Here is an 18325-nt window from a genome sequence, read left to right as displayed (position 1 = left end):
AGTCCGTTGTTGTAGGATTTGTAGTTCTTACATCTGAGCCGCCCAATACTGTAATCTGATCTGATCATATGTTTTAGGACTTCAAAAATCTCAAGTTTATTTCAAATCTTGCTGAAGCGCCGATACGTCGTGCATCTAGGTGACAAGGTGATGCAGTGAATCCGAACTAATACAAGACCCCCCATGTCCACCATGACAGACCGATACTAGCCCGAAATGAAGGCGGTGAGTGTGGAAGGTAGAAACGTCACATGCGATGGTCATCGCGCTATCCTATCTAGTGATTAACTAGCTCTGTGGCCCGCTAACTCCCCTATGTGTGGATACCCCGTGAGTTTCCCAACGGGCCGCGGCGCCCGTTGTGCGCTTTGGACATACCACTGGGTCTGCTGTTGGGGAGGTCAATGACACTGGTCAATTTCTACTCTAACGCAAACTCGGTGCAGTCAGACTAGTTCTTCGGTACGACCTCGCATGGGAGTGAAAATGCTAACCACGTAACAGCAATTATCTCTTCCGCTATAGGTTTGAGAATACGGCGGAGAGGCGCTGCCACTGGTTGACATGAATTCTGGCGCCGTTCTCGTTTGCCAGCGACCCAGTCTTCATTCGATTCGAAATACCGAGTTTCATCCGGTGACGGAGGCTTGTACGACCCGTTATTCTGCCACAACGGGCTCCTATGTAGTACTACAGTTGTTTGTCAGTCAATGCTTAAGGGAATCAGGGAAACGCACCTTCCACACTTGAACCGTGCCCCTTCCTGTGTTCTCTGGACAACGTGGGGTTAGGGTAGATCATTTCACAACGCCTCGCGGAACGAGCCCCAACGCAGCTTAGTACGCAACCCAGATCGCGAGCGCGTGCCTTGGCACATTCTGGAATGCGGCGCTGTAGCCTCTCAGAAATCTCACTACAAATCAGACATGTTTCAGTGTCCTTCACGATTGTCGTTGCCAGGAACAATCCTCTGAGTGGGATAGACACACCCTGCCCCAGCACTAAATGAGATGAACTGGTTGCCAACGGTTTATCCAGATGGGATGGATGTCTCTTTGCCAATTGGGTCGAGTATCGAGGTTGGTGAATCTGTTGCAGAGAAATCGAAGTCTGTGTTGCTTTCCATGATGTCCAATGGCGTCTTGATGTAAGGGGATGCTCGTCAATATAGGCACGGGGAATACGTAAGCGTGTAGAGTAGTCGAACAAGACCTGGACAACACGGTCACATGGTACATTGCGGTCCTGTACCAATAACGGGCCAACGGCGGTCCGTGTGTACGAGCGGTGTGTTGGCTGAAACTCGAGCACAACGTGCCATCCGAAAGACATTGGAGGGATGGCGGCATGTGGGTGACCGGTGAGTGTTTGAACCGGCAGATATGACGATACGCCAAGGAACCCATTGGCAGGTCATGTTCCCTATTTGCACATCATGGACAATTCATCCGATGTTGCCGGAGCGTTGATATGGCCAATCGACGGCGATCACTTGGCATTATGACACCAGAGGTGAGTGCTTGAGCCACATGTGCGGAGTAGTATCATTTTATGACCAGCACTGGGCCTTGCATCACCTTCCACGCCAATGCGCCCAATACCAAATCAGATGTGTAGGGTTGAAAACTATGCCCATTGCTCACTGATATGAAATGGTTTCATCTTGGTCCCGCTGCATTCAGCTATGTCTCAGCTCTCCTGAGGACGATATATTATACCTGCAGTGCCTTCTACCGAACCAATGGTCGTATGAAAGGCTGTGTGCTACTACAGCAATGGTAAGATTATTGAAATTAGCCCTTGCCTTCGGGTTTCCATACTAGTAAGAATCGTTGCTCAGACGATGACAAGGCCTCCAAACCATGATAATGCAGCCTTCCACAACCTTCGTCCTTTAAAAACAGGGCAAGATTTCTCCACTATCAGATCAATACGCCCTCTCCATCCTAGCTCGCTTCTTCGAGTCCACAACCCGCAGCAAGTTTGTCAACGAGTTCGCCTCACACAAGTTAGTACCCAACAACATGGATACCCTGGGCGGGTTTGGTGAAGAGCTTTCATAGCCAAACACGGTCTGGCCAGCTAATCTGTTCGCGATAGGTGTTACCCTCATTGGGGGTTTGGTCTCTGCTATGTATTTATGGCTTTGCTTGACCTCTCGTTTCTCCCCTCTGATGTCCTTATTTCCCGTCAAGGTTGTATGGCGTAACAACTCTCCAGGGGAGTTTCAACTGGAATGTTCAGGCTAGTGCGTTACTCACTGGTTATGTAGACTTATGTGTATTTCATGCACTGCTCCGAGCCTGAGGATTCTACTGCCATGAAGTTCCTGGTTGCCGCCATATGGTGAGTTCGGCCACCTTGGGACTCGTTAATTTGGTTCACATGAAGTCAGGATTCTCGATACCTTACATGTCTCATTCAGTGAGTATTTGGCGCTGCCAAGTGAATGCATGGTTAACGACTGATTAGTGTGTCACATCTTGTATTATTACCTGGTAAAACTGATGCCTCTACTCCTGTAACTATTATACTCAACCACTGCAGATAACCAATTATGGCGTTCCAACGAGTTTGGAGTATATTGTCTGGTCTGTATGCCTTCCATTTCAAAGCTCCATCCCACTGATGAGGTATCATAGGTCATTCCCAGTATGTATACTCAGTTTTCTACTAGGCATTGACTTAGAACTTCTTCACTACTTAGGCGTCGGGTATGGTGAATGTGCGTTCCTTCCATTTTGAAATCATTTTTGACGAGATCAAGCTGCATTTCAGTCACTTGTGATTGTTTTAGTTCAATTGTAAGTTCTTCCCTTCTGTGGGTCGGCGCTCATAAACTGAATGTTCCCAGTTTCTTCGCACGTCAAATATATTTCCGTATGTCACATTCAACCTGCCTGTCAAGATGTTATTGATCAGCATTCAGTTTGTCGCCCGCGCCCGCTAGTGAAGTGGTTGGTGACTACTCCGATCGTGAGTATGTTTCCTTTTGATGGCAAAGTAATCATCCAGTGACATGGATGCGATAGATACTATTAGTGCTAGTTCACTTTGGTGAGTTTATTTAGATTATGTTCGCGAGGCATCCATAATGACATTTCAACAGGCTTTGCCACGGGTTTGTGTTTTTCTGCCATCGCAGGAGGCTCGTTCTAATGAAGAAGCAGAAACAACTGTTCTGACGTACATCAAGCTGTCCAACTATCTTCACAGAAATACTGATTTCCGTGCATAGATTTGCCAATCACAACATCAGCATTTTTACGAAGATTAGGGTAGTTCCATTAAGATACACTGGCGCACTGACTCACTCATTATTCCTAGTTTTATGGGGAGGCACCCGATTTGGCCATCGTTGCACTGGCTGAGGTTCTGATTACGGTGTCACTCTGCATACTTTTCTATGACAGTCGCTCTCGCTCCGCATTCCGAAGGTGATTCTAGTCCATGCCAGTGGTTTATACCTAACGAACCCTGCCATAGAATGAAGCGTGTCATGGATACGCTTATCATATATGCCATTAACAGGTGCTGTTTGACATTGTAAGTCTCATTCTTCTTTCGTTTGTAACGGTGACTTGCATTCAGACTTTTGGTACTAGACTAGTCACTATTGCAGAGCTCACAGTGGTATGCATGGTTTAATGCAAGATGACAGTGTTGCTCTTACGCTTTCTTCAGAATCTTAATCAGTTGAATGATTGGACGATTGGATTGGATTTCATCATTGGAAAATGTGGGTCTCCCGTTCCTTGCAAGCGATGTCAGAACACCGTGGCTTATTATTGAAATAAATAGTATATGCCAACTCGCTTCTAGCATCACTGAACTCCAGGGAACACCTTCGGTCCAAAGATGCATGTACCCTGTCAAATCTACGCATCAGTACGATCCACTTCGAGAACCCGCCGAAACTTCCGGGGAACGCTCAGAGTTCTAAGGATGGAGCAAGGCAGTTCGACGCGTCTGCGATAACTACTACGTCACAAAGAGAGGGAGAAGTGTAATTCTAGTAGTTCTATGCGTCCGCTGCTCGGTCCTTTCGCCACACCTACATGCATATACTCCTTTTGTCTCCTAAAGCTAATGAGAATTCTTTATCATGTACTTGTTCGAAACAACGGCAGCCTAAACAGTGTGACATCAAGTAATTATTATGGGTGAAACATTATTGGTACAGGACAGAGCGATATAATCTCCGAGGTCTGAAGTTCACTGTTCCAATGTAGCCACGTCCTCGGTGCAAGCGGTGATAGTACAATCAGGTGCAATCCTCTTATATTCATGACGAGGCGATCGCATCAAGAGAAGTGCATTGAGTGGCTTCTCGAGCGAATTTAACAAGTCCCGCATGGTACGGATGACATCGTCATCATCTGTCAGTGTACCAAGGGAGTACGAGTGTCAGGGAAGAATGAGAACGTATGGAAATTTGAGTCTGAACTCGCTTTCAGCTTGACCGATAGGAGAATGTGGCAGGTCCGAAGCCAGGTGCGTGGATTTCGTACAAGTAGCACGAACGGGCAGGCTCCTTCCGTATTAACTTAACACTTGTAACCCAGTGTACGATGCAGGGCAATATGAACCTGCGGTTGAGGAACCTCGGAGATGGTAAGTTAGTAGGTGTACTATGCGGTTTCCGTGCACTCTGGAGAGGATTGTCATTGCTTATCGCCGCGTCCCTCGGAGCCGATTGCGGCATGTCATTGTTTGATACAGTGTGATCTACGCAGGAAAACAGCTAAGGAAAGGCGATGCTTCCCAGATTTCAGTGCAGTACCAAAATATCTCCCGGCTGTGAAATGATCTCACCTAAGAGACCCCCGGGGCGTTCTCTGCAGACATAAAGCACTGGCAAGTGGAGCTTGCCGAAAGACGTCAGAGGGGGCAGGATCATACCATGGTCCGCGGGTAAATGGGCGGATATAGCCGAATAGATGGTCTATATGTACGCAGGTGTTCTTGCGGTTGCAAGTCCCGACGAGGACATGCACGGCGATATTAATGACAGGGGAAGTGAGGAGGATAGTTGAGGGTGTTTTGGACCACGAAACGTTGAATGTGATTTGAATTCAGTGCGGGCCACAGCTTGCAAACCGTCATTTTAGAGACATTCAAAGATTAGCCTCGCTGAGGAACTTGGGCTTGAAACATGGAAGGGATTATCCGTGTGTGGTATTCCTATAGTAGAATTAACAAAAGCTGAAGCACTGGACAGGGAACCTCTTCTCCAGGACCTGAAACATGTCTTCCTGTTTTGCGCTAATACGGAGTTACGGAAAGAAAATGCATTGCGGAGCCTGTAGACCTACATTTGACAGTCGAATATGGAGTCTAGCTGAAGTATGGGCGCTCGGCAGCTCAAGCGCTCTCGTGCGCTCCGCCACACATCATAGTATGTGGCGCATCGACTTACACTTGATTTGGATTTCAAAGAGTTACACATGAGCGCCAAGCAACCGCGCAGCCTCTCTCCCGTCTTCCACAGCTGACATGGACAGTGCATCTTTTTGGCGAGGCGGATATGGGGTGGGTATAGGTGGGGCACAGGTGCAGCGTCCTTCACCCCACGCTTACCCGTAAGTGTCACTTAGTAATGCTCTTGCATCCAACCTACACCATCTTTTCTCTACGTAATCCCTTGTTCTCTCTGCAGTCTGACACGGTATCTCCTAACGTTTGTACCTGAGCTACGCTGTAACGTAGTCAGCCAATGCAAACGGATCCGATCAACGTTGTACAACCTCAAACCTTGCGAAACACAGCCGATTCGTTGTGTAATGAGGCTTTGCTGCATGAGGTGATGCAAGTTTCTCATGTTATACTAGAGAATGCAGCCTTCGTCCTTTAAAAACATGGCAGGATTGCACCAGATCAATATACCGTTGCTACTCTCGATCCCCTCTCGATCCACATCCGTTAGCAAATTTGTCGACCCGGGCCCTTACACAAGTCACCCAAACGATATGTCAGTGAACATCCCGCATGATTTTGGTGAAGACTTTCTGTAGTCAATCACAGAGTTGTCTACTCATTTGTTCACATAGGTTTGGCCCTCGTCGGGGGTTTGGTTTCCGCCATGTATGTGCGGCTTTGCTTGACCTTGTCATATCTCCCCCCCTTAATATCCTTATTTCCGTGTCAAGGCTCTATGGCACAACAACTCTCCAGGGGTGTTTTAAATGGAATGTTCAGGGTGATGCTCGACTTACCGGCCACATAGACCTACATATATTACATGCACTACTCTGATGACGCCTCGACCATGAAGTCTGTGGTCGCTGCCGTATGGTGAGTTAGGCCATCTCTAAACACCCATCATATCTGTTCACAGGAAGTCAGGATTCTCGATACTCTGCATGTCTCGTTCAGTGAGTGTTATCTGCATACAAGTGAATGCATGGTTGATGGCGGATTAGTGTGTCATATCTTGTATCATTACCTGGTGAAACTAGCAGCCTAATCCTTGTAATTCTCATGGTCAAACTACCGCAGATAACCAATTATGGTGTCCCAACAAGTCTGGAGTATATCGTCTGGTTCGTATTCCTCTCCACTTCAAAATTGCTTCCTGTTGATGATATATGGCAGGTCATCACCAGTACGTGTACCCAATTTTCTATCAGGCACTGATTATGGACATTTTCCCAACTTAGTCGTCGACTCTGGTGAATGTGTGTTCCTTTCACCCCCGATCTATTTATCAAATTTAGCTGTATTACAGGGAGTCTTGATTTTTGTGGTTCAATGGTAAGTGAACATTTGATATGGCATGTTTCTAAATGGAATGTTACTAGTTTCTTCGTGCGTCAAATATATTACCGTAGGTCCTTTTATACCTACCTCTTGAGACTTTATTGATGTCATCCAGTTTGCCGCCCTCGGGTGAAGTGGTTGGTGACCGTTCCAATTGTGAGTAGATTTACCTGGGAGAGAAAAGATGTCATTCAGCGACGTGACATGATAGATACTATTAGTGCTCGCTCACTCCGGTGAGTCTTTTTACACTGCTCATGATGCATTTCTGACGACGCTTCACAGGTCTTGGCATAGGTTTGTGCTTTCTTCGACCGTGAGTCCGATTCTAATCGAAAAGCAGATGCATCCGCACAGGAGTAATCCAGCTTGATCAATCATGTTCACAGAAATACTGATATTTTTTGTGCATAGGTTTGTTGATCCCAGCGCCAGCATCCTTGCACAGATTAAGGTAGTTCCATAAAGAGAGAAACTGGTGTACCCGGCTCACCTGCTGTTCCCAGTTTGCGAGGGTGACGCCCGCTTTTGCCATGATCGCACTAGCTGAGGTTCTGATTACGGTGTCACTCTGCATACTTTTCTATCATGGTGGTTCTGGCGCCGCATTCCCGAGGTGGGCTCCAGTCCGTATCACTGGTACATCCCTAGCAATCCCTGCTTTAGCACGAAGCGTCTCCTGAACACGCTTATTATTTATGCTGTTAACCGGTGTTTGCTGTCCTCGTAAGTTTCATTCATCTTTGGTCGCTGACCATAAGTTGATTCATACTCTCCGTTGAAGACTAGTTGCTATTGTAGACCTCTTAGTCGTACGTATGAATTGTTGCACTATAATTATGTCGTTCTTCACTTCTTTCAGACCGTTGAGGACCAAAGCACCTGGTCACTGGGATTGAGTTTCGTGATGGCAAAGTGTCAGTCTCCCATCCCGGACGAACCCCCCAAGCTAACTATTTGATTAGTATATGCCAATTCACTTCTAGCATCATTGAACTCCCGAGAACACCTTCGATCCCGGGCTGCAGGTACCCCGTCAGCTGTACGCTTCAGCGCTGTCCATTTCTCAAACCTGCCGGAGCTTCCGCAGAATGCTGAGAACTCAGAGGATAGAGCAAGGCAGCTTGACATGCCCGAAATGGCTGTTATCGATCTTACCCCCAATCCCGCACTTGATAAGATGGACGTTTACTGCTAACTAGTGAGCCTGCGATCTTGGACGCAGTCAACAGGGCCTTCGTAGCGATCACGTGAACATTATGTAATCTAAGACGCGTTCAGACTTAGATTACTTCTCCCGTCTCTCGCCTCTCTCGTCTTCGACCTTCGTCGTCTCTCATCCAAGCATTCATCGTTCTCGCGCATATACTCCTCAGTTCTTCGCTCTACATCATGTCTGGCCCCCCTGCTGGTATCCCCTTCATTCCCGCAGTCCCAGCTGGCCTTGGCATACAGTCCGCTCCCGCTGCTCCCACCTCTGCTCCGGTAGCCGCAGCTGTTCCAATCTCATCTACCCCTGCCAACCCCACCATTTCAGTCCCCGCTCCCCCTGTTTCGTCCGCTAATACCACTCAGCCCCCACCTTCTTCGGTGGTTATGCCCGCTAGCAATGCTGGTAACCCCTCCCAGCAAATTTTGGCCGCATATATGCTGCTTCCCCCCTCAGACCAGCTCGCGCTAGACTCTTTGCTTGAGAACCACCGCAACTCCCCAACCTCAACTCATTGGTCCAAGGTTCAACGTGCTCTCCCGTTTGATCTTTCGGACAATGCTCCCATTTTCTCTCCGGACGGCACGCGCCTTCCCATCCCCAAACTTATTAACAACCTCGCCGATGCCGGTTTCCATGTACCTTTAACCCTTTTTTCCTATGACGCTCTATATAAATTACAGAACCAACCCCTCGCTGTTAAAACAGTCAAGGTTCACCAGAACGGTCAGAACGTTCATATTCTCGACGTCACCCAATTTCCTCCTGAAGAGGAGATGCTCCCTTTGGACTGGCATTCAGCCTGGGAGCGCTATATCGATTGGATCGGCACTCGAGAGGGTCTCATTGCAAAGCGCATGTGGTCCTGCCACTTTTGCTTTCTCGCGCATATTCATAAGTTCCGCGAGCGCTTCCCAGCCATCCTTCAGTTCGACATGGACGTTCGCTCCACTGCAGCATCTGACCCTGACTTCTTCCTCACCACTGAGGAATACAAAAATAAATATCTCCACACACAAGTCAGCGTCCTCCAAGCCCCTCCTGCCCCCACTGTTCCTACAGACAAGTCTTCTTGTGGACACCGTTTTTCGCCTTACAACCGCAAAGTTCGTAATGACTCCCCCGATGATTCCTTTCGGAACGGTCAGCGAAACTCTCCCACTTGCGTCATTTGCCTCAGATCAGGCCACAAATACTCATCCTGCAACGAAGAGACTACGCAGAAAGGTCAACAAACGTTTGCGAAATCTCGAGATGGAAAGCTTGTCCGTCGTGACAACAATTCCCCACTGTGTTTCTTCTATCAGCTTGCCAGGAAGCCCTGTCGCGACAACCATCCTGACCAACATCTCTGTGCCGCTTGTGGTTCCCGAGACCATGGCGCCTCTAATCACAAGTCAGCCTAAATCCCACACTCCCTTACCCTTTCTACGTCCAGCTGACATTTTTCCTCCTCGTTTCATCTTCTCTGGCTGTCCTCACATTCTCTCATCTCCCTATGACTCGGATCTGGATTTCTCTTGCATCATCACGCCCTATTCAGCACTCGCATTCAACTCCTTCCTCCATGCATGTAAATTATTTGATCAATATCCGGATTTGCCTTTCAAACTCACCCATGGCTTCCCCATTGGCAATCTGCCTCCCCTTACCCATTCTTACACCCCATCCAACCACCATAATATCGCTGAATTTCACGACGCCATCCGCACTTATATTCATGAAGAGCTTTCTCTTGGTCGTTTCTCTGGACCCTTCTCTTCTGTCGAACTTTTTCACAAGATTGGTCCCTTTAGATCGTCACCTTTCCAGATTGTCGTCAAACCTGGTGTCGAAGGTTCTCCTTCTAAGATTCATGTCTGTTGGAACCTTTCCCACAAAGGCACTCCTGGTCTTTCAGTCAATGACCAAATTGACCCAGATGAGTTTCCCACTAGATGGGGTTCAGCTGGACTTGCCGCTTCTCTGGTTAGTTTCACTCTCATTCCCCTCCTCTTCTCTCTTCGGAGTTCTGGGTGTGGATGCACTTTGCCTGAAGGATCGTCCCCTCTCTGGGTCCTTCCTGATGGTTCGAAGGCACACTTCCCCTCCGTATCTCTTCTTCTCTGGGCTGCCTTTCAATGACACATTCGTCATTCGCCCCCCACTTTCTATCGCTCCTCTCATTCATGATTCCCTGTTCTCATTCGTTCATTCAGATCGCTCGTGCCCCACCGGGCACACAAGCTGCTTCCCTTGACATTGAAGCCGCTTACCGTGGTATCCCTATTCTCCCCGATCATAAGTGCTTCTTGGTTGTCATGTTCGACAATCAATTCTTTTTAGACCATGTTCTTCCTTTTGGACTTTCTCCTGCCTCCGGTCTCCAAGGTGAAGTCGCAGACGCAGTTGTAGATATTTGGGATGCTCATGGCGTGGGCCTGTCTATCAAATGGGTCGATGATTTCAACCTTTTTCGCTCTCCTTCTCCTTCCGGTCCCTTTCTAGGCATCTGTGATGGCAAAGTTTATCGCTACGATTATGACCTTGAACATGCCAAAGCCATTATCACTCCCTTAGGCGTTCCTTGGCATAAAGAAAAAGGCCAGCCTTTTGGTGATACCATAGAGTATCTCGGATTCCTATGGGACATCCCTCACAAATCAGTTACACTCCTAGAGTCAAAGCGTCGCAAATACACCTTCCGCTTATCCACCTTTCTCTCTTCTCACAATTCTCGCATATTCAAGTGCGACGCTGAGAAGATAGCTGGTACTCTAAACCACATTTCCTTTGTCTTCCCTCATGCTCGCTCGTTCATCTCCCCTTTGTATCACTGGATCTCCGAATTCCCTGATGAGTTTAAACCTCGCTTCATCTGCCCTTCAGTTGTTTCCGATCTTTCCTGGTGGCTCGATCTTCTTAGCTCCCCCCAACCCCCACGTTCAATTTCACCTCGTTCTTCTCTCTTGGATCTGCAAATTTGGGTCGATGCATCTACTGATTTTGGAATCGGTATCATCTTCGGTGACTCGTGGATGGCCTGGCCTCTGGCTACTCATTGGCGAGACTCACACCGTGATATTGGTTGGCTTGAAGCTGTCGCTATCGAACTTGCCATCCAATTGGTAATTAACCGTGGCTTCTCCCACTCGGACATCTTAATACGCAGTGACAATCAAGGTGCAATTGCTGCTTTCGAAAAGGGTCGTTGTCGCAATTACATGACCAATCTAGCCATCTGCCGCTCGGCTCTCTTGTCCCACGAGGCACAGCTTCACTTTCTTTTCTCTTATGTTCCATCTGCTGACAACTTGGCGGATCCGATTTCCCGTGGCATCCTTCCCTCTATTTCTACGCGCATCCCTGACCCTCCTTCACTCCACTCCTCCATCGCCTCCTCCTTTCAGCATGGTCCTCCCTTCTCCTCTTGAAGAGTTCCTTTCAGACGTCGACCTCGATGCTGCCGCCTCCGCCTTTTATGCTAACGCCGACTCCCTCTCTCGTCGCACGGTCGCTTCCTCTTTAAGCACCATCCATTCCAAAACTCCCCGTCGACCTCGTCCTGGCTCCTCCATCCAACCCTCCCCATGGCATCCACATGTTGTCGCCAGTGACCGTCTCATATGTTGGTCTTCCCCCCACGGTGCTGATTTCTTGTCCTCCCTCGAGAGCCTTTTTCAAGTCATGCTCCAATCCTTAGACCATAGCACCCGTTCCAACTATGGAGCAGGTCTTCTCCGTTTTACTCAATTCTGTGACTTATTCGCTCTCCCGGAGGAGTCCCGCATGCCAGCCTCACCCGAGATCATTTCCCTCTTTTCCGCACATCATGCTGGACACACCTCGGAAAAGACACTTAATAACTGGCTTGCTGGCCTCCATTTTTGGCATATTGTCAACGGCGCCCCTTGGTACGGAGATGACATGCTTCGCCATGTTCGCAGAGGCTTCACTAAACTTGTCCCCCCATCTTCCAAACGTGACAAACGCCCTCCTGTTACCATTGAGACTCTCTGCATCCTTCACGATCATTTGGATCTGGCCAACACTTTTGATGCGTCTGTTTGGGCTCTTGCCTCAGTAGCATTTTGGTCTTGCTGTCGCCTTGGCGAACTTCTCATTCCCTCCCAGAATGTTTTTGACCCATCTAAACATGTCTCCCGGCAAATCCTCCCTCTTTCCATCTCTTCATTAGACAATGGTACGCGTCACTCTACTTTCCACATCCCCTGGTCTAAGACCACCCTCTCTCTTGGCATGGACATTTCTGTCACTTCTCGTGATCACCGCACCTGTCCCCTTCTAGCCTTATTGAACCATTGCACAGGCAGTCTCGGCATTCCATCGGACGCTCCTCTCTTCGCATTTCGTACGTCTTCCGGTTGGTCTCCCATGACCCGTGCCTGGTTTCTCAACCGTTGCAATCAGATTTGGGTTTCTGCTGGCTTCCCTGATATGCCTGGTCACGCCTTTCGCATCGGGGGAGCTACAGAACTCTTACTTCAAGGAGTGCCTCCTGACGTGGTCGCCACTCAAGGAAGATGGAAATCGCAGGCCTTTTTAGATTACTGGCGTCAAATCAATAGCATACTTCCTCTCTTCATTTCTTCATCTGCTGACTCTGCCCGTTTACTTTCTCTCGATTCAATCATGGACAATTTCGCTCGTCGTACCAATCTCCGTACAGTACCTTCCCGTTCTTGATGCTCCCTGTTCCTAGTACCATTGTTCTGTATATGTTTGCTAGGAATCCTATTCTGATTGCTCCTGTGCTTAACTCCAGTGTGTGGGGTGTCTCGAGGCCACTTCCGTTGTGAGCTTAGCTCGGTTATGGTCGGTCCTGTGGCCTCTCCTCCTCTCTTCCACTCGCCCGCTCTTACACGCTCAGAAGGCCACGCCGCTTGTTTCCGCGCACTCTTCCGTTTCGATCCCTCCCTCGACCGGGTCACGTGACCTCTTCCACCCTCAATCTCTCAGTCTCGCAGTCACGTGACTTCCGCTCTGTGCACGTGCAGTCTCGGCATCTCGGCGTCTCGGTACGCTCGCTCGATTCCAGAGCATAGCGTTCGGCGGCCTTCCCCCCACACACTAGATCGCATTCTCCTTTGTGATCTACGCTTTTCTACTCACCTTTGCCCTTTTCTTCTTCTTGATCTCTTAACCTGTATCTTCATCTCTCCATCTCTGTTTGTTCACCTAGCTACGAAGGCTACGGCGTTGCAAAGAGAGGGAGAGGTGTAATGTTAGTGGTTCCATGTTGTGTCCACTGATCGGTGTTCTCCCCATAACGTAAGGGGGTGTAATGCCACTAAGAAATATTGTCTACTTTACATGTACGATACTCCTCTTGTCTCGTGAGTTTAATAAAGGGGATTCTTTATGTACCTATTCGAAGTAACGACAACTTAATGGCAAGTTGGAGAGAGCGTAGTTAGGCAATGGGCGAAACATTTTCAGTACCAGAGATCGACAGAGCTATACGATCTCCAAAGGTCTGGAGTTTACTGTTTCCAACGTCAGCCACATACTTGATGCAAACGGTGATTGTACAATCGGGTGCGATTCTCTTATACTCACTGTGGGGAAACCACCTCAAGAGAAGCGCACCGAATGGTTGTTCGAGTTGATTTAACAAACCCCACGTGGCACAGATGCCATCGTCCACCAGTGTATCAAGGGTTTCCGGTGCCAGGGACGGATGAGAGCGTATGGAACCTTTGCGTCTGAACTCTCTTCAACTTGACCGACAGGGAAAGCTCGAGACGCCTCAAGCCAGAGGCATGAATTTCATACACGTAACTCGAATGACCAAGTTCCTTTCGTATTAGCTTGATATCTGCAACTTGTACGATGCAGGGTGAGCCTGTGATTGAGGAACCTCGGGAATGGTAAGTTAGTTAGTAAGTACACTGTACAGTTTCCGCACACTCTCGGGGGGGAGGGGGGTTATCGCAATGTAAGGCAGGGTCCCCGAGAGCTGGCTGTGGGGAAGGGACTGTTTAGTACGAGGTGAGGTGATGCTGGCTCCAACAGGCCTGCACGGCTCATCAGGCCTTTGGAAGGATTTTGAGACAACGTCTAACTTATTCCACTTCAAATGACATAGATGAGGTTGGGACGCCTTGACAGCGGTGCCGTCCATGAACTGATGTCTATCATAAACATATGGATCAAAAAACGAGTCGTAATCAGCAGAGGATACAGACAACATACACATACAGTACATCACTAGACTACAGTACCACTGAATTTTATTAGATGCATGGGCTATCAGAGGTCAGCCAGCTATCCCCCCCTGACTGTCTGGACGTGGAATCCGGGGGGCCCCCCATTTTGAGGGTTTTTGTCCAGGTTGCATAGGGATAGTCAGGGGTCCTGAGGAGGGAAAATCATGGTTGCTCGGTGAAGCGAGTTCTGATGCAGTTCGGCGAAAGTTGATGGAATCTACTAAGTCTTCTGCAGAACCGAATTTCTGGAACCGTTCTTCAAGACGATCGGCAAGATAGATGAGAGTTGAAGGTCGCTCCTGGTGATCTGATGGCATGAGCTCTAATGCAGCTCGCCAAAATGTAATGGCGCAATCTAGATCCACCACAGCACCGCCAGCCTTGAATTTTTTATAAAGGCAATCGGCGAGGTTTATGAGATAGGAGCGTCGATTTGGGTCATCGGCTGGAAGAACCGCTAATGCATCTTGCCAGAGTGTGATAATCTCCAATAGATCCGCCATGGAACCATTCCGCCTGAATCGCTTGTAAAGGCCATCCGCGAGATTGATGAGAGTTGAAGGTCGTTCCTGGTGACCTGATGGCATGATCTTTAACGCAGCTCGCCAGAGTGTAATGGCTTCATCTAGATCCACAATAGCACGACCAGTCTTGAATTTTTCATAAAGGCAATCAGCAAGGTTCACGAGACAAGAGCATCGATTTGGGTCATTGACTGGCATGCCCACTAATGCAACTCGTCGGAGTGCGATAATCTCCGATAGATCCGCCATGGAACCAGCTTTCCTGAACCGCTCGTAAGGCGATCAGCAAGATTGACAAGAGTTGACCGTCTATCTGGGTTTCCTGGAGGAGTAAGCCCCAATACATTCGTCCAAAGTGTAACAACTTCGTCCAAGACCTCTTTTGCACCCTTCTCTCTAAACCATTCATAGACGCTATCCGCGAGGCTGATGAGATACGGACGGCGAGCTGGGTGTCCCAAAGGAGTAAGGTCTAGCACAGTTCGCCGAAGGGTAATGGTTTCTTCTAAGACGTCCATTGCACCATCTCTTTTGAATTGTTCATGGAGGCGATCCGCACGGCAGATAAGAGAGAGACGTTGACCCATAGCACTTTCATGGGCCCCCGATGCGGCGTTAGATTGTGCATTGTGTTTGGCCTGAAGGTGCCTTTTCCACTCCGTGAAGGACGGGTACCGCTCGCCGCATTTAGGGCATGGATACTTATGAAACGAACTCAAGTGGTCGCTGAAGTCGGAGCTGGACCTGGAGTGTTCGTTGCACTGATAATCAAAAGGACTGCTACACGTCTCTCCGGTCGAAGACCCAGGTCGGGAATGGGCATCCGATCTGTGTCCTTCGAGTCGCTCCGAAGTTACGAATGCCTGGTTACATATTGAACACACGAAGAGGTGTTTCTTGGCCTTCCTATGAGAAGCCAAACCACCGGTAGTTGGAAATAACCTATGGCAGATATGGCATTGGTGGATGTTTAACTTCCAGACACTTTGATCTTGGGTTGGTAGGGCGATGAGTCGGAATTGGCAACTCTCTCTTGACAATCGACGTACCCATGTCCATCTAGAAAAGGCAAAGACTGAAAACACTGGGAAAGTCGTTATGACCAATGAAGAGCTCGACAATTAAATGCTACAGTGTAAGATGGTGGGTGAGCGCTGCAGTGCTTAGAGCACCCTAGTACAGTGGTAAGGTTTGCATCACGTACAAACTGATAGTCACGCTTCAGCCTGCCACACATGTCTCTCTTCCCCAGAGGGGTACTTTTTCGTAGAGCCAAGTAATTGATGCCAATGTATATCAGACGCTTGGTCTCTGGCGGTAAAGCACGCCTTATAGACGATGAGCTCGGAACAGATCTCGGTAAGTCCCAGCCCGCCCGCAATCATACCAGAATACACTTCTGAGAAATTTGCTCAGATTTAGTCTACGTGACGAGCCAAATCATCGTCATGGGTTTTCCGGCGACAGGACTGGAAAGTATCTACCGCAATCGTCGAGCTGACGTTCAGCGATTCCTCTCTGCGCGACACGGTCAAGACTTCTGGGTATTCAACTTCTGCCCGATCTCAGAAAATTCATACGACGAGGGCGTGTTTGACGGTAGAGTGAGCAGATACCCTTTCCCAGATCACAAGTCAGTTAGTTTGGTCCTCTCAGCGTCACTTGTCACTCTTCGTTCCTCATGCAGTTTGTCTGGTTCGTGATTCGTGGAACGTATACATATATCAGCGTCCCACCGTTCTCATACATGTCGTTGGTAACGAGAGAGATAGGCGCGTGGCTCTCCGGCTCAGACGCCAGAGTGGCGGTGTTACACTGTAAAGGTATCTATTTCGTTCCAGCTCCTCATTCGCGGGAACACCAACCACTAATAGTAAACAAAAACAGCTGGGAAAGGCCGCTCTGGTACCATGGCTTGTGCATACCTTCTAGTGTGTTCGCTATCACCTGCAATACCAGAACTCGACGCGCGACGTACCCTCCGTGTTGCCGACCTCGTCCGAGACGGTGACACCCTTGAGCCGAGCTCATCGACACTCGAAGACGCAGAAGTGAAGTCTGTTCAGGCGGCGACAGATAGTTGGCATCAAAAGCAGAGTGATATGCCAAGAGACTGGACCATGGTACGCACCGTGTCGGAGTCCCCCAGACACAGGTTCGAACAGGTCCTTGACTTGTATACTATACGTCGCATGAAACCCGCTGTCCAGCAGCTTCCGGTACACAAACAGAAACGGGGCGTGAGCATACCGAGTCAGCAACGGTGGCTACGCTACTGGTCACAATCCCTGGCCACAGATGGGAGCACATCATCCGGCACGGAAGGAACCCTGGAACTACGCAAATACGACTGCAGGAAGGTCAGGATCACGCGAGTGGTAGTTCGAATGCGAGAGTTGTCGGGTATACAACCCAGTCTCGTTCAGGCAGTGAGCATGGTACAGCAGGCGACCAACATACGAAGCTCCGAGGCGGCCTCGAGCGGTCGCGTCTGGGCGTCGCTCGCGCGCTACGACGATGATCTAGTGGGGCAGCTTGCGGAGCTGTCACCACGTCAGTCGTCAGAGTCTCCACGTACTTTCGAAGATGGTAAATGGGATAGGGGGAAGATGGTACGAAAATTCGCCACCATGTCTACTGGAGCTGTGGAAGTGTCTGGAGATGGGAGTATGGTGCGTATGAGTTCGCTCAGTTGGCAAAGATGGGACCCATAGACTCGGTCGTTCAGGGCGCACGACTATTTAGCTTCGCATTGATTTCATCGCCCGGCGAAGGTTGGACGGATCTATTTTCCCAAAATTTCCATCATCCGCAGCAAGGCAGTACCCCCCTGGCGGCGTCATCCCTGGATTCTCTATCGTACTCTGTTATTCACCCATCATCATCAAATATAGGGTGTGAGAATGATAGCGGTGGAATCATTGTCCACGCGAACCGGGAATTACGACTCAAAATCTTTTGGGGACGGGTGGGTCCTTCATTTACGCACCCCCACTAGATAATCAACACAGTTTTCACCACTGATCCCCAGGCAACGCTCGGCTGGATCTGGTTTATCCCGGCGTTTCATATTTGCCCTGAGGCAGCATCTTCTGTTGTGGTGTTTACGCGTCCCGAGGTTGACTTTGCTATGGGGATGGGAAAGTCACTGGTCGACGTGAACATTTCAATAGCCTCGTGCACCGATTGACCAGCAAGTGTGTGTCCATGAGAAAAACATCGTGCTTTCTCTTTATGGTACGAGAATATCCATTCGTTGGGGCGGGAATGTTTGCGGTGGGACGGCTAACGTGTACTTTTATTGGTTCCACTTATCTATTCAATTGGGTTAGGGATTCCTACAAAGATGATGGTTTTGGAGAAGCCATCTGGCAAAGTGGTTCCATTTAAGACTGACTCCAATGGGGTGGCATACTTGCCATTGACCCTGTACAGGCATCACATGCGCAGCTGAGTTCACGGGGTTCATGCAAGTTTGGATATATCACTCATGTGTGTGCATGGTGTGTTTGAGATGCCTGCTGAACGTTGTCATTCCCTGTATTTGTGGAGTCATCATCCGAACTCCCGCGATGCATGAACTTTCTCGAGCTTGCGGGCGTAGCTTGGAAACCCGGCTGCAC

At 49.0% G+C, this 18325-nt stretch overlaps 6 protein-coding genes across 6 annotated transcripts; 4 read left to right on the top strand and 2 right to left on the bottom strand.

Moving 5' to 3' along the window:
• Window positions 1–136: 136 nt before the first annotated feature.
• Window positions 137–1587, bottom strand: F5J12DRAFT_355731 (uncharacterized protein). Its single transcript, XM_051739025.1, has 3 exons — window positions 738–1587; window positions 495–690; window positions 137–421 (listed from the first exon to the last, which is right to left on the bottom strand). Coding segments are annotated over exons 1-3 (792 nt in total). The 5' UTR covers window positions 1333–1587; the 3' UTR covers window positions 137–420.
• A 508-nt stretch (window positions 1588–2095) lies between these two features.
• F5J12DRAFT_355844 (uncharacterized protein) lies at window positions 2096–4091 on the top strand. Its single transcript, XM_051739026.1, has 16 exons — window positions 2096–2224; window positions 2273–2346; window positions 2396–2424; window positions 2473–2498; window positions 2548–2591; window positions 2643–2652; window positions 2708–2725; window positions 2779–2804; window positions 2855–2880; window positions 2930–2984; window positions 3260–3278; window positions 3328–3437; window positions 3487–3546; window positions 3606–3633; window positions 3685–3739; window positions 3802–4091. The coding sequence occupies exons 2-16, from the start codon at window positions 2288–2290 to the stop codon at window positions 4008–4010; spliced, it is 774 nt and encodes a 257-aa protein (XP_051596587.1). The 5' UTR covers window positions 2096–2224; window positions 2273–2287; the 3' UTR covers window positions 4011–4091.
• A 1959-nt stretch (window positions 4092–6050) lies between these two features.
• F5J12DRAFT_355444 (uncharacterized protein) lies at window positions 6051–7940 on the top strand. The gene is made up of 17 exons (XM_051739023.1): window positions 6051–6084; window positions 6150–6294; window positions 6346–6374; window positions 6423–6546; window positions 6728–6753; window positions 6801–6826; window positions 6875–6915; window positions 6971–6995; window positions 7045–7056; window positions 7103–7118; window positions 7174–7213; window positions 7266–7375; window positions 7426–7485; window positions 7544–7571; window positions 7622–7676; window positions 7725–7787; window positions 7841–7940. The coding sequence occupies exons 2-17, from the start codon at window positions 6292–6294 to the stop codon at window positions 7855–7857; spliced, it is 675 nt and encodes a 224-aa protein (XP_051596586.1). The 5' UTR covers window positions 6051–6084; window positions 6150–6291; the 3' UTR covers window positions 7858–7940.
• Window positions 7941–8009: 69 nt separating this feature from the next.
• Window positions 8010–9691, top strand: F5J12DRAFT_958056 (uncharacterized protein). Its single transcript, XM_051749897.1, has 2 exons — window positions 8010–9365; window positions 9513–9691. The coding sequence occupies exons 1-2, from the start codon at window positions 8152–8154 to the stop codon at window positions 9544–9546; spliced, it is 1248 nt and encodes a 415-aa protein (XP_051596585.1). The 5' UTR covers window positions 8010–8151; the 3' UTR covers window positions 9547–9691.
• Window positions 9692–14228: 4537 nt separating this feature from the next.
• On the bottom strand, window positions 14229–15289 carry F5J12DRAFT_896210 (uncharacterized protein; the record flags this gene model as incomplete). The annotated part of the gene is made up of 2 exons (XM_051747922.1): window positions 14229–14964; window positions 15009–15289. The coding sequence occupies 2 exons, from the start codon at window positions 15287–15289 to the stop codon at window positions 14229–14231; spliced, it is 1017 nt and encodes a 338-aa protein (XP_051596584.1).
• Window positions 15290–15812: 523 nt separating this feature from the next.
• On the top strand, window positions 15813–18031 carry F5J12DRAFT_355342 (uncharacterized protein). Its single transcript, XM_051739022.1, has 6 exons — window positions 15813–16061; window positions 16119–16335; window positions 16431–16525; window positions 16590–17374; window positions 17431–17670; window positions 17734–18031. Exons 1-6 carry the CDS (start codon window positions 15986–15988, stop codon window positions 17890–17892), a joined length of 1572 nt encoding a protein of 523 aa, XP_051596583.1. The 5' UTR covers window positions 15813–15985; the 3' UTR covers window positions 17893–18031.
• The last annotated feature ends 294 nt before the right edge of the window (window positions 18032–18325 follow it).

The sequence above is a fragment of the Pisolithus orientalis genome, assembly GCF_024613125.1.
Source record: "Pisolithus orientalis strain OTSU chromosome Unknown F5J12scaffold_37, whole genome shotgun sequence".
In the NCBI taxonomy this organism is placed as follows: domain Eukaryota; kingdom Fungi; phylum Basidiomycota; class Agaricomycetes; order Boletales; family Pisolithaceae; genus Pisolithus; species Pisolithus orientalis.
The sequence above is the reverse complement of the archived record's forward strand: the minus strand, read 5'-3'. Positions and strand labels throughout refer to the sequence as shown.